The 12,922-nt window shown below is 60.4% G+C and overlaps 1 protein-coding gene across 4 annotated transcripts in view; it reads left to right on the top strand.

The window, feature by feature from the left end:
- The first annotated feature begins 2,748 nt into the window (after positions 1 to 2,748).
- The window catches only part of BAIAP2 (BAR/IMD domain containing adaptor protein 2), a 69,445-nt gene continuing 59,271 nt past the window's right edge, over positions 2,749 to 12,922 (top strand). For all 4 annotated transcript variants that reach the window (XR_010318265.1, XM_064270584.1, XM_064270586.1 and 1 more), the window contains exon 1: positions 2,749 to 2,904. Coding sequence is in view for 3 of the 4 variants with exons in the window: in XM_064270584.1 (XP_064126654.1) it covers positions 2,851 to 2,904 (54 nt within the window). In the remaining variant the exon portion in view is untranslated. The remainder of the gene's footprint in view (positions 2,905 to 12,922) is intronic.

Raw genomic sequence — 12,922 nt, 5'->3', positions numbered from 1 at the left:
ACCACAGTTCCGTCCAGCGGCTCGGCATCCGGGGTGGGGTGGGGGGCAGGTCCAAGGATGAGACCACAGTCCTTCAGCCCCCTCAGAAACTGGGCTGGGCTTCTGTCTCAGTCATCTAGTACTGCTATAACAGGAACACCACAAGTGGTGTTTAACAAAGAGAAATTTATTCTTTCACAGTCTAGGAGACTACAAGTCCAAATTCAGGGTGCCAGTTCCAGGGGAAGGCTTTCTCTCTCTGTCAGCTCTAGGGGAAGGTCTTTGTCATCAATCTTACCCAGTTGAGGATTTTCTCAGCACAGAGACCCTGAGTCCAAAGGATGTGCTATTCTCCTGGCTCTTGTTTCTTGGTGGTATGGGGTCTCCATGTTTCTCTGCTCACTTCTTTCTTTTATATCTCAAAAGAGATTGACTTAAAACACAACCTAATCTTGGAAATTGAATCCCACCTCATTAACATAACTGCCCCTAATCTCACCTCATTAACATTACAGAGGTAAGATTTAAACCCAAAGGAAAATAAAATGAGATGGCAAAATGGTGGACAATCACACAATACAGGAAATCATGGACTAGCCAAGTTGACACACATTTTTGGAGGACACAATTCAATCCATGACAGCTTTGCTTGCCCATCACCCCCTCAGCCCTCACCAGACTAGGGGCCCTGGGTGGAAACGGGGCATTTACAAGCAGTGTAGCTGAAAATGATGTCCCAGCCTTTTAAAGTCTCACCCCTCTCCCCCGCAGGGAATGAGAGGAAACCATTATTAACAGCAGCTTCATTCTTCTATTCTCAGGGCCTTCTAGAAGGTGGGGCCAGTGCCAAGGTGAGCTCCTGGGAGGCCTGCCCTCTGCCTCACTTTCTCGTGCTGATGGATAAGAAAGTGCTGGAGAAACAGTTTTCTTACGCTGACGCCCCTCCTAAAGAATAGGACCCACTGCTCTGCCTGCCATTGTCCTGGTCCCAGCAACTCAACTCTCCTCTGGGCTGGCTGGCCTGCTCCCATTCTGCCCACCGGCTCCGTGTCATCAGTGACCCAGTTCAGGAAGGTTAGGCCTAGGGCCACAGTTGGCACTGCCAGCATGTCAGGCCAGCCCAGAGGAAAGAGAGAGAAGAGGAAGATGTCTCTGACTTCAGACACATGGGCCAGCAAATGCTTCTGCTGTGAGTGAGGTGTGAGCTGGGTTTCTATCCCTTGCAACCAAGAGGCTACATACACAGGAAGCCCAATATATAAACACAGAGGGGTCTACCTTAAAACACTGGAGACAACGAGGAAAAAGAAGGTAGCCAGGGTGAGTAGCCACCAAAAGAGGCTTGAGGTCAGGAAGAAAAGCCAACTTTTGGAGGGTTGGGGCTCCTGAGAGGGAGGGAGGCCAGCTCTTCCCCTGTCTGTCTTCCTGTCCTTTTCTCCACTGTTCAGAGATTCTGGGGCCTGTCCTGGCCCCTGGCTGCTGTTTGGGGGCCACCAGTGGTCGGTCATGTTGGGTTCAGCCCCCAGCTCCCTACAGTTGCCTGTGCTTTGGAGGGAGTGAATGAGGACCTGAGAGCCCAGGGAGAGCTGCTGGTGGAGTGTGATGGGTTTAATTAAACAGAGACAGCAAGATCTGGCACTTTACAATGTAAAGCAAATAATTCCTCCATGGTAGTCTAATTTTTGTAGATACCTCTCTAAGGGAATTGTACTGGAACCCCTTGTGCCAGCTTGGTCGGCTTCCTCGGCAGAATCTGGCAGGAGGCGCCTTAAAGACCAAGGCAGAGAGACTCCTCCACCCACCGAGGTCCCTCCTCTCAGGAGTTCTCCCTTCCGAGGGTCCTCCCTCCCCAAGGACACCCCCCACGAGGGTCCTCCCTCCCCCAGGACACCTCCCACGAGGAAATTCCCCCACGAGGGTCCACCCCTCCATCTTCCATGCAGGATCCTCTCCTCCCCATGGTCCTTCCCCAAGGGATCCCTGATGGCGCAGTGGTTAAAGCACTCGGCTGCTAGCCAAAAGGTCGGCGGTTTGAAACCAGCAGCCGCACAAGAGGGAGAAAAATGTGGTAGTCTGTTTCCATAAAGATCACAGCCTCGGGAATACTACGGGGCAATTGTACTCCGTCCTACAGGGTCGCTATGAGTCGGAAGCGACTCGATGGCAGTGGCTCTGGTTTTGGGTTTAACGGAGCGCCAGGGTCCGCCCCTCCCTCCAGGATCCTCCCTCCCAGCAGGGTCAGCTCGGGACGCCGCCCGCCTCGCAGACTCACCTCCCCGGCCGCGCTCCGCCCGGGCCCGCCTCTCTCCCCGAGAGGGAGCGAACCCGCGCCATCCGGCTCCGGCGCCAGCCTAGACTTCCCTCGCAGCGCGACCCCCGCTCGCGCCGTCAGCCCGCGCCCCCGCCTGCTGCGCCTCTTCCTGCGTCGCCGCCCCCTCCACCGCCCCCGGCCGGCTGTTCCCAGCCCCGCCCCCGCCTTCCCCCCGAGCGACACCGTGGCCGGCCAGTCGCTGCCCGCGCAGGCCGCCCGGCCCCGCCTCCGTGCCCTCCCCCGCCGGCGGTGCCCCTCGGAACCACCAATGAGAAGGCGGCGAGGGGGCGGGGCCGAGACGTAGCCTAGCAGCGGCGGGCCGGGGTGAGAGCGGGAGTCCGGGGGCGGGTCGACAGGCTCGCGGGGGCGGGTCGCGGGGCGGGAGCTGTTCGGGGGCGTGCCTGGGAGGCGGGGCCTGCGTGGGGCGGGGCCTACTGCGGCTATAAAGGGGCCCGCTCTGGCTCTTGGCCGGCTGTCCTGCTCCGCGCGCCCCGCGTTTTTCTGTCTTCGTTGCCGCTCTTGACCCCGCTCGGGTCTGCGGTGCTGCCGGGATCAGGACCATGTCGCTGTCGCGCTCGGAGGAGATGCACCGGCTCACGGAAAATGTCTACAAGGTGAGCCCGGCCCCGAGGCGTCCGCCCCGGGCGCCCGGGGTTTCTGTGCCGCCCGCGCTCTCGGGCCCTACCTAGTAGACCCGGGCCGGGGGCGACGGATCCCCGGGGCTCTCCCTGCGCGGTTCCGGTCGCGGGCGTGGAGAGCCAGGCCGGCCGGGCACAGGTAGCCTCGCCCGTCCGGCCCGCGTCTCCCCCGTGGGCGCAGGTCCAGATCCCCTCGGTAACGCCCCTGCCCCCGCGCGCCCCTCCGCGTCCCCCGTGCGCCCCCCGGCCGGCTTGCTAGGCTCTCGCGTCCGAGGGCACTGCCCGGCGAGGAGCGGGACCCGGGGGCGGCGGGCTGGGCTGCGGGGTCCGGGGTCCCGAGGCCGCGCGCGGTGCCCTCGCCCCGAGCTGGCTCATCCCGGCGCCGTTACGCAAGGGCTGGGGCACTTTTTCTCAACAGGCTTTCCCTTTCCACAACTCCTTCCCCGCGCCCGCGGACGTGGCGCGAAGTGGGAGGCCGGGCGGCCGGGTTGGGTGGACGGATAGTCCGTCATCTTATGTAACCGCGGAGGAGCAGACTGGTGGTGTGGGAGGCTGACGCGCCTTCCCTCGCCTCTGAAATGTGCGAAGAGTCAGGCCCGCAGCTTTCTGTGAAATGCCGGCTCGCGCCCAGGAACCGCAGAGCCCCCGGAGGCCCCCTCTGCACCCCTCCCGGGCCACGGGCGTGCAAGCTCGCGACTTTTCTATTTCTGAGGCATCCCTCCTCTCAGTGCCAACCCCCGCCCTCAACCAGACAGACCCAGGCTCCCGATGGCTCGGGGGCGGCTGCAATTCCAGGCAGGCGTTTTTCTCACGAGAAAACACCATGCCCGCGGCGTCCATGACGCCTTCTACAAAGATGTGCTCCTTTTCCAAACTGTGCCTGGAGCTGAAGCGATAGAACGGGAGCTTGGAGTAATTGGTATTTACCTAAGTGTTGCGGGCTCAGGGCCACTAACAGGAACTGCAGAGCGCTTGGCGTGGGGCAACAGTTCCTAATTGTATTCTTCACCAGTGGCCTGTGAAGCCGTCTTAACTCTCTACTGGACGGCCAGATGGGCGTCTGGGGTGGCCCCGTTGGTTTCTGCTGGAGCCCAGGGGGACAGGTTGTACTGTGAAACCACTTTCAATAAAGCTTTAAAGTTGCAGCAAGGTGGTGGGGAGAATTTTGGAGCTGGGTAGGGGTTGACTAAGCCAGTTCCCAGGCCAGGTTAGCGCTGCTCTCTCTGGTAAACAGGCTTCTAAGGATGACTTGGGAATCCGGGAGAAGTGCCTTCGCGGTTTCAGCCTGCAGTGTTGTACAGGCTCTGTGGTGCCTGCCTCTGGTCTCCTGCGCTGTGGAAAGAAATCGGTCCCGGGAGGGAGCTTTATTAAATCATTAGTGATTAGTCCATTACAGTTTTCGTGCAGTTGAAGGGGGTGGAGGAGAAGGCAGGTCAGTCTTTTTCTCCCTGTTTTTCTTGCTGCTGCGCTGAACTTGGTAAACAGGAATTTTCTTGGCGAGAACGACGAGGGAGTGAGGTGGTTTTGCTCCAGGGAATCCCATGGTGGTCCTGGGCAGCTGGGCGAGCAGTTGAGGAGGAGATGCAGTATACCCGGAGGTTTACCTGGAGGTCTGAGTGACATCTGTCCTCCCTCGTGTGGAACACAAGGGTGAGATTTTCCTGGGTTGGGCACACACGGCGCTGGAGGTGTCTGGGAGCTGCTCCACCTGGGAACTCACCTGACCTAGTAACAGGCCCCCCAGCGGGGCAGGCTCGACTTTGTGGGCGGATGGCTCTTCCCCCTGCTGCGTGGGCGGGGTGCTGCGGCTTCCTTCCTGGTGCTGTTACCTGTTCTGTTTGTGTCACCTGGAGCTCCAGGCTCAACAGCACTGCCCGTACAGGTTGGACAACTCTGGCACTGTGGCTGGGCAGAAACCCAGCCTACGTGAGGCAGCATGAGGAGGCAGCCATCACAGGCAGACCCAGGCAGGTCCAGCCGGTCCCAGCTGCCACACTCTGTCCCTCTCCAGGGCTCAGTGGAGCCTCTGGCATCCCTGGAAGAGCCTGTGCCTGTGCCCGGGTTGCCAGTGCCTCGAAGTGGCTGGCTGGGACCCTGTGTGCTGCTGCCTGGGCTGCAGCGCTGCCATGTGCTTTGGCCCTGCCTTTGCATAGGTTGCGGTTCTGCGTGTGTTTGCCTTGGCACAGCCGGAGCAGTGGGGACGCGCCCTTGCCCTTGCTGATTAGAGAAACAAGAGTGAAATGTGCCATTGTGATTTTCCTCCTGGAAGAAGCTGTCTCTAGGACTAGATCTCTTCTGCCTGTGGCGTGGTTCCCTTGGGAGTGTGTGCCCAGGGAATTTCACGGTGATAGGGGAGGCGCTGGGATGGCTTCCCAGTATCCCCTGAGAACTCACACCCCCGAGGGCACAGGCTGGAGCCTTCTGGGGGCTTCCCAGAAGGATGGGCACTGGGCTGGGCCCTGCGGAAGTGGCAAGGAAGGGCCTTTCCTCCAGGGCACAGGGCAGGGCCTGGATCCCAAATAACTGGTGTGGGGAACTGAGTGACAGATCCAGGAGAGGGCCCCGGGAGTGGGACTGAGTGCCGGGGGGGCGGTGGGAGGGCGTAGGGGGCTGGGTCCTACTACTCCCTGATGACTGAGTGTACTGTTGAGGGGAGCAGTTTTTAGCAGGAAGTGGACATTAAGCCACCATACATTTCCCAAGTGTCCTTGGGTGCTGAACTGACCTCGTTCCCAGGGTGGCAGGGGCGTGATTGTTACCATGGTATTTTGTCACAGTCGCATGTTCCAAAGGGAAACCTGGCTCCCGGTGGCCCACTGACCCTTGAGGGTGGTGGCTCCAGTGCCTTCCCAAAGGGAAACCTGGCTTTTGGTGGCCCACTGACCCTTGAGGGGAGCAGTTCCAGCGCTTTCTCTAGGAAGGGGACTGTCAGCTTCAGCTGTCCCCAGGACATGGGCAGGTAGGGGGAGAGTCCTCATCAAGCCTCAGGTGCGGCTGTCCCTGAAGTTGTGGCTCTTGGGCCTCAGGCAAATACTCTAGGCTGGTCGCCAGGGGCTGTGTGGGCATCCTCACCCTGCAGGCTGTCATGGGGAGGTTGGCTGGCCCTGCTGCATCCCCGCAAGAGTGGGAGCCTGTTGAGTTTGCTACCCTCCAGGATGGCTAGGGCTGGGTGGGAGAGAACCCACTTGGTGGGAGAGATGGCTGTCTGCTTCCCTGAAGAGTGGCCTTCAGCCACCCTCTGCCATGGCCTACCCACCTCTCCAGGTGGGGGCCTTGGGGAGGGGGGTCTGCATGGAACCCCTGAGCACTCGCTGCTGACCTCACAGTGTTGGGCATGTGAGCAGCATGGAGTGGACGTTGTTGGGGGGGGGGGCTCTGTATTTGGAGATGGAGCTTCTGGTGGGCGTCCCTTTACCTTGGAGACATTTGCTGGAGGGACAGGCAGGCCTGGCTCACATTTTGCCGAGGAGAGAACTCAGCTGCCAGTGCAGCTCCGTGTGTGTGTGTGTGTGTGTGTGTGTGTGTGTGTGTGTGTGTGTTGTTTCGTTTAATCTGTGGTGCCTTTTACAGGTTCTTGAGGTGTGGCCTCTTGAGGGGACATTTTCCAATAACATCGTTAGGCCTGAGGTCTCTGGATGGCCTGGATCTGGGGCCCCCTTTCCCTGATGTGTCATATGGTGCTTTTCCCGTGCTCCTCAGCCTCTTACCATGAATAGGGGACAGTGTTGATCAGGTTCCGGGGTAGCGGGCAGGTTCCCCACCACACTGACTGCTGAGCCACACTGACTTGGAGCTTGCAGCCCTTGCAGCCCTTGCCCATGGCACATCCCAGACCCTGTCCCAGGGCATGTCCGGACTCAGGCTGTTGGGCTCTGCCGTCGGCCTGGTGCCTGGATGATGCCTGGTATCACTGCTACTGACAGCAGTGTTGGGGGCTGCTCTGGTGGGGCCTGCGATCCTGGGTGTGGCATTCAAAGTCTCAGCTGGGTCCTGCCTTCTGTCCTGACAGGGTCTTACCCAGCATATGTCTGTGTTGGGAGGCCTACTTGGCTCATGGAACTGGTCCTTGGGGCCATGAGGCAAAGAGTCAGAGAAAGGCTGAGCACCGCCCAGGGTCAGGGGCCATGGGGAGCCTGTTGAAGGGGTGGCAGCGAAGGGTGCCCCTGGGGGCCATTCTGGTGCTGCCAGGACCTGACCCTGGGCACAGCAGCGCTCGTGGAGCTGTGGGACGGGTCATCTCAAAAAAGGGCTGTGCACCTGGTCGCTAAGCAGAGGGTCCTGCCCCACTCCTGAGCACGAGGAGTGGCAGGGAGGCCAAGGCTTGCTGGCCTTCCTTCCTGGGGAGTGGATTTAGGCTCTGCTCAGGGAGCCACCACAGTGCCATTGCAGGCAGGGTGGGTGGTGGACAGGGCTGGCCCTTGTCCCTGCTCAGCCGCATCTCTCTGCCTGCTGCCCTGAGCTGGCGCCGCCTGGGGTTGTCACTGTCAGGTGAGGGGGGGAACCTGAGCAGTTGATAGGTACAAGGGTGGCTGCAGGTGGGCTGGCTCTGGATTTCCCTTGGCTCCAGGTATCTGGGTCTTGTATTGCCTTCTCATTCCACAGGGCCTGGGATCAGGAAGCCCCATCCTGCTTGCAGGGAGCCTGTACTCCCTGAAAACACTGTGCTTGCTGCGGCAGCAGCCAGCCTCCCCCTTAGCACCGCACTACAATCAGCTGCCCACATCCCATCGTAATTACAGAGCGCGGACGCACTGGCACCTCCACCAACGTGCTCCTGCCTCCCTCGCGCTGATTCATGTGCCCTCATTGGGCCTGTACAGCTGCAAGGTGGTGATCGCAGAGGCCAGGGGCAGGGGCCAGCCCAGTGGGTGTCCGAGGCGTGTGTGGACGGGGAATCCTGCAGTCCACACGCGATGTATTCCCGAGTGAACCCTGCTTTCCCCAGAGCGCAAGGTGAGGTGACGTGGGACCCAATCTGTTCTCCCTGATGGGCTCCCAGACCTGGGACAGTGACCAACCTGTGACAAGGGACTGGTGGGCAGTTTGAGGTGAATGATGACTGTGTCTGGCCTCTGGAGAAAGCGCTGGGTTGTTGTCCCATTGACGTTGTGTCAGGCTCTGGCTGTGGGCACACCTGAGGCATGGCAGCCGGTGTCTCCAAGCAGACAGAGCTCTGTGTCCCAGGCCCAAGGGCAGGAAGGGGACACTGGGGACCTGGGCTGGCTGGCTGGTTGGCCGGGGAAGCAGTTTGTCCTGCCATGTGCTTAGGGGCTCTCAGCATTTGCATCTGCACCCAGTGGACCAGAAGGCCCAAGATGACAATTGGACCTGTGGTGTGGGGGTCACTGGGGTGGCCGTGGAGAGGGTGGAAGGTGGGGCCCAAGCTGATTGCAAAAGTGACCTTGGTTGGAATCCTCAGGTGGATAGGTGGGCGGGGTCACAGCCTGGGCTCAGGTGCTTCTGGGCAGGTCAGGGGCTATTGTTGCTGCAAGTCCCTCCACCTGTGTCTGTGGCTGGTGCTTTGCTTCCCTGCCAGGCTCCCTGAGTTGGGCCTCTTGTCCCCTACCTGCCTGGTCCAGGTTCAGCAGCACCCTGCCTCAGAAAGGCAGGTCTGGTCTTCAGGGCTCCTGCTGGGCTGCAGGGAGGGAGGGAGGACAGGTAGTCTGCTGTCTGCGCTTGCTGTGTAATGGGGACAGTGGTGGCTTAGAGACCCGGGTTCGATTCTTGTCCATTGCACCTCATGCGTATCCAGCACCTGTCTGTCAGTGGAGGCTTACGTGTTGCTGTGATGCCGAACAGGTTTTAGCAGACCTTCCAGAGTGAAGTGGACTAGGAAGATAGATCTGGAATCTCCTTCCAAAAATGGACCAGTGAAAACTCTATGGATTGCAGCAGTCCAGTCTGAAACTGATCACGGGGTTGGGGCAGGACCAGGCAGCGCTTTGTTCCCTTGGGCATGGGGTTGCCGTGAGTTGGGCCACTTCACGCCAGCCAGCAACAGCAGCAACACGCTGTGTGCCCAAGCCTCGTCCCTACATCACGGAGTGGGCCTGAAGGCGTCCTTCCACCCCAGGGCTGTTGGGGCAGGGACCCGTCCCTGAGTCCCCAGCCCCGAGGGCCCCGTCCTTGCCCTCGTGGGGTGGAGTGTGTGACATTCTGTACGCAGTGCTGAGCGTAGTCTGCTCTGTGAAGCCCGTCTGCCCAGCGTAAGACCCCGTGAGTGGATGAACCTCTGGAATGGGGAAACGTGCAGTCAAAGCAGAGGCTTTCTTCCTGTTTGGAGTTTTTGCTTGATGCTTATTGGGACAGCTGTTTTGGAATTAGACAGGTTTTTAAAAAGTCGTAAGTCAAATCTGAGCGAAGTAAAATGACTTCACTTTCTGGTCTGGCTCTGAGCTAGTGGCCGCTCTGTGTCAGGGTGCTGGGGGGAGGCATGGAGAAGGATGTTCGGGATAGGGAGTGTGGGGAGAGGTTAAGGTGGAGGGTGCTGGGGGGAGCATCAGGGGTTTAGGGAGAAGCATGGGAGGGGGGGAGGTTCCCAGGACCTGCCCCTGAGCTGGGGGGCTAGTTGGGCTGCCTCTGCCCAAGGCTAGCGCCTGTCACCGAGAGCCTCAGGAAACTCCCTGCCCCCCACCCAATGCTGGTGTGATGGTCCTGCATGGCCTGGGGGCCCGTATAGGTGTTTAGGGCTTGTCCTTGGAATGTGGGGGCAGAGGAGGCCTGGGTTCCACATCTCCCTGTCTTGTCCCCTGCCCCTCCCCTGGAAGGTGCGTCTTGGGGACCTGGGCTGGACCCCAGGGCTGGTGGCTGCCTGCAGTGTTCCTCAGAGCCAGGGGCTGTGATCACCCTGGCGGCAGAAGTCCCCACCTTGGGTGTCCTTGCTGCAGCCCTGCCTGGGGAGGTGGCCGTGACATTGGGTGTCAGGGCTTGGCTGGTCCTTCACACCCAGCTTTACATTGAGGGTGGCCGTCAGCCTTTGGGAACTCAGCGTGGTGGCCAGTGACCTCGAGAGCATGCTAGTACAGCCCTACCTGGGATCCTATGTGCCTGGCCTCACCTGTCCTTCCTCCACTGCTCAAGGCAGTGCTGGGTCCCCGCTGCCCAGGCGTCTCGCGATGTGGTGTCTTCGTGCTGGTGCGTGGCTGAGCTGGGCTTTGAGCCTGACGTTGAGAACCATTGGGAACCCACAGGCTTGGGGCAGGTTATTCGGTGTCTGTGCTGGTTTCTCACGGGACCCGGGATGTTCCCCGGCACAGGGACAGCCACGGGTAAGCAGTAGCTGTTATTTGTGCTTCTTTGGCGAGTGGAGGGGTTGTGCGTGTGACTTCTGGGGTGTCCTGCTAGTGTGACAGTCTCTCAGGTTAGCACATCCTGCCTACCATGAGGGGGTACAAGGTGAGCCCCTCAGAGTGCCAGGCCTGACCCTGCTCACTCATCTATCCCGGGGGCTTCCCTGCCTGCAGGGACTCCAGCCTGCGAAATGGGAAGAGGATGGGTCAGCACCTGGGATGATACAGTTGGCCAGGCAGTGTCAGGCTGGGGTTCCCCACACCAGAAGTGGAGTGACCAAGTGTGCAGTGGGGCTCCACCCACGGCAGAGGCACGGTCAGCTGGCATGGCCGAGGGCACCGGGTATGCAGGGTGCTGTTGGTCATCATGCGGTGACCTGTCCACTTCAGGCTGATCGTGCAACAAGGGTTTGTCCCCCGCGACCTCAGCCACATGCAGCCTTGTCTGTGACAACGTGAGGCTTTCTGGGACCACACTGTGATATCATCATAGGAGCCCTAGGTTATGGGGGGTAGGTTCAGGCTTAGCTCCAGCCACAGACAAAAGCAGTTGGGAGGCACCTCCCTGGTGCAGGCCAGACACCCCTCTCCCACTGCCTGGTTGTGTGGTCCACTCCGTGGCAGGCCCAGGTGGCAGGCGTGATGCAGGGCAAGGTGCTGAGCTTGCCTGGAAGTTGGGGTGGGCCAGGTGGAGCTCTGGGCACAGGAGGGAAGCGTCCCTGTGGTGCAGCCCAGCACTCCCGCTGGCTGGCCCTCATCAGGCAGGGAGAGGTATCCAGCAGGAAGCGATGTCCAGCTCGGTGGAGCTGTGGCCTGCGCCAGGGAATGGTGGTGCTCTGGACCTGGTGAGCAGGCACCCAGGCCTCAGCCTTGGTCCAGGCACTTCTTGGTGTTCAGTGGCAGAAGAAGCCTGTGTCCACCATCTCCATGTGTCCCACCTGCGCCCCAGCCTGGGCTTGTAAATAGTGCTGGAGAGCTGGGGAGGGGGCTCCCTCGGGGCATCGGGGCTGGGAGCTTGGGCTCCAGGTGTGAAGTAGCCGGTCTTCCCCACCTGTGCGTGGCACAGAGCATGCGGGAGTCTGGCTCTCAATACAGTGGGTCCAGACAAGGCGTTGGAGTTGGTGGCACTTAAATTCACCTTTTATTCTGGTCGAGCCCATGGTGCAGGGCATCACGCCAGTGGGGCCAGTCGCCATAGCTGCCAGCTGCAGGCAGTCCCCTGGCCAGGAGTATCCAGGTGGTAGGAAGGAGCTGCCCGGTGTCAGGTCTGAGCACAGTGTCAGAGCCTTGGGGGTCCACTCTGCTGTGACTCCTGCCTTAGGCCTCTCCCACCCTGACCCCCGCTGGCCCCTCAAGCCCCTCCCTCTGGCCCTTACCGGCCACTCCCACTCGGGAACTCTGTTCTGGGTCAGCCCCTCCCTGCCAGGTGCCTTTTCCCCAGTGCTTGGCTGGAAGCACATGCTTTTCCACACATGCTTTTTCCCTGAGGTCCTGTGTGCCCGCAAAGTGTCCTGTGTGCCGTCGGGGCCTCCTGTGTGCCCATGGGGTCTCCTGCACAGGGCGGGGCTACCCCCCCTCCGCCCCACCGCCGGGGCTGGCTAGGGGCACCTGAGTGGCCAGCAGAGAGACTGACATGCTAAAGTGTGACCTGTACAGTGAGCTCTGCTTGGTGTTCCTCTCTCGGGAGCCTGCCTGCAGGGTCCTGGCCTTCACACTCCCATCCTTGATTCCCCTTCCACCTCAACCGTTTCCTTCTGGAAGCCTCCACTCAGTTTCTAATGTGGAACCTGGCTCTTACCTTCTCTTTGATTCTAAAGAAGTAAAGAGCTGCCTCCTCCAGGAAGCCCTCCCCAGCACTCGCTGCATAGGAAGCCATGTTCCCTACCAAAGTGTCCCCAAGGACAAATGCCCCAGCTGTTGGAGGGGACAGAACCTTCCACTCCCAGACACAGTGACCTGCTGGAAGGGTCTCACAGAGCTGGGGTGAGAGCCAGGCTTCCTGGCTCTGGCAGGTAGTCCACCTCCCCCACCCCCAGCCCACTGGCACTGTGAGCCTGGTCCTCAGCCTAGGGTCCCCAACTGATAGGAGGCTAGAGTGGACAGGGCCCTCGTCAGAGGGTGGAGCCTGGGCCCCCCAGGGCCGAGGGGGCAGCTCTGACCTCCTGGCCTCAGCCTATATGATGAGATACAAAGTCAAGGGTGAGTGGCGTGGCAGTCAGTATGACAGGTGTGTGAAGTCTCCCCGTCCCCTGCAGCCAGGTGAGGCACGATTTCCTGCTCTGCATTGAGCTGGGTGTCCTGGTTGCTCACACACCAGACACAGGCGTATGCCCCCACCCTTTCTCTGTGGATTGTAGGCCTGGCCACTCCCCTCTGTCAGCCCAGGAACTTTGCCTTCTGTATGTGCAGCAGCCCTGCTGGGAAAGTTCTAGAGAGGGGCCCCTGAGGAGGACGGAGAGCTGAGGGTGACCTGTGTTCCTGAGCTGGCACACATGGCCCTGGACACCTTCCCGGGCCCTGGAGCAAAGTCCTTTGGCATAGTTCCTCCACAAACATGCCGCCTGGACTCCCTTTGTTCTCCAAGCCAGGGGGAGGGGGCTCCACCGCCCTTTGTCCTCACTGGCCTGGCAGGCCCCGGTGGAAGTAGGCCAGAATGGCCGCCATCTCTGGCCTGGCCAAGCTGAGAATGTCCAAGGCTGGAGCAC

Source organism: Loxodonta africana, chromosome 18 (assembly GCF_030014295.1).
Source record: "Loxodonta africana isolate mLoxAfr1 chromosome 18, mLoxAfr1.hap2, whole genome shotgun sequence".
NCBI lineage: Eukaryota > Metazoa > Chordata > Mammalia > Proboscidea > Elephantidae > Loxodonta > Loxodonta africana.
This window is presented reverse-complemented; position numbering and strand designations above follow the sequence as displayed.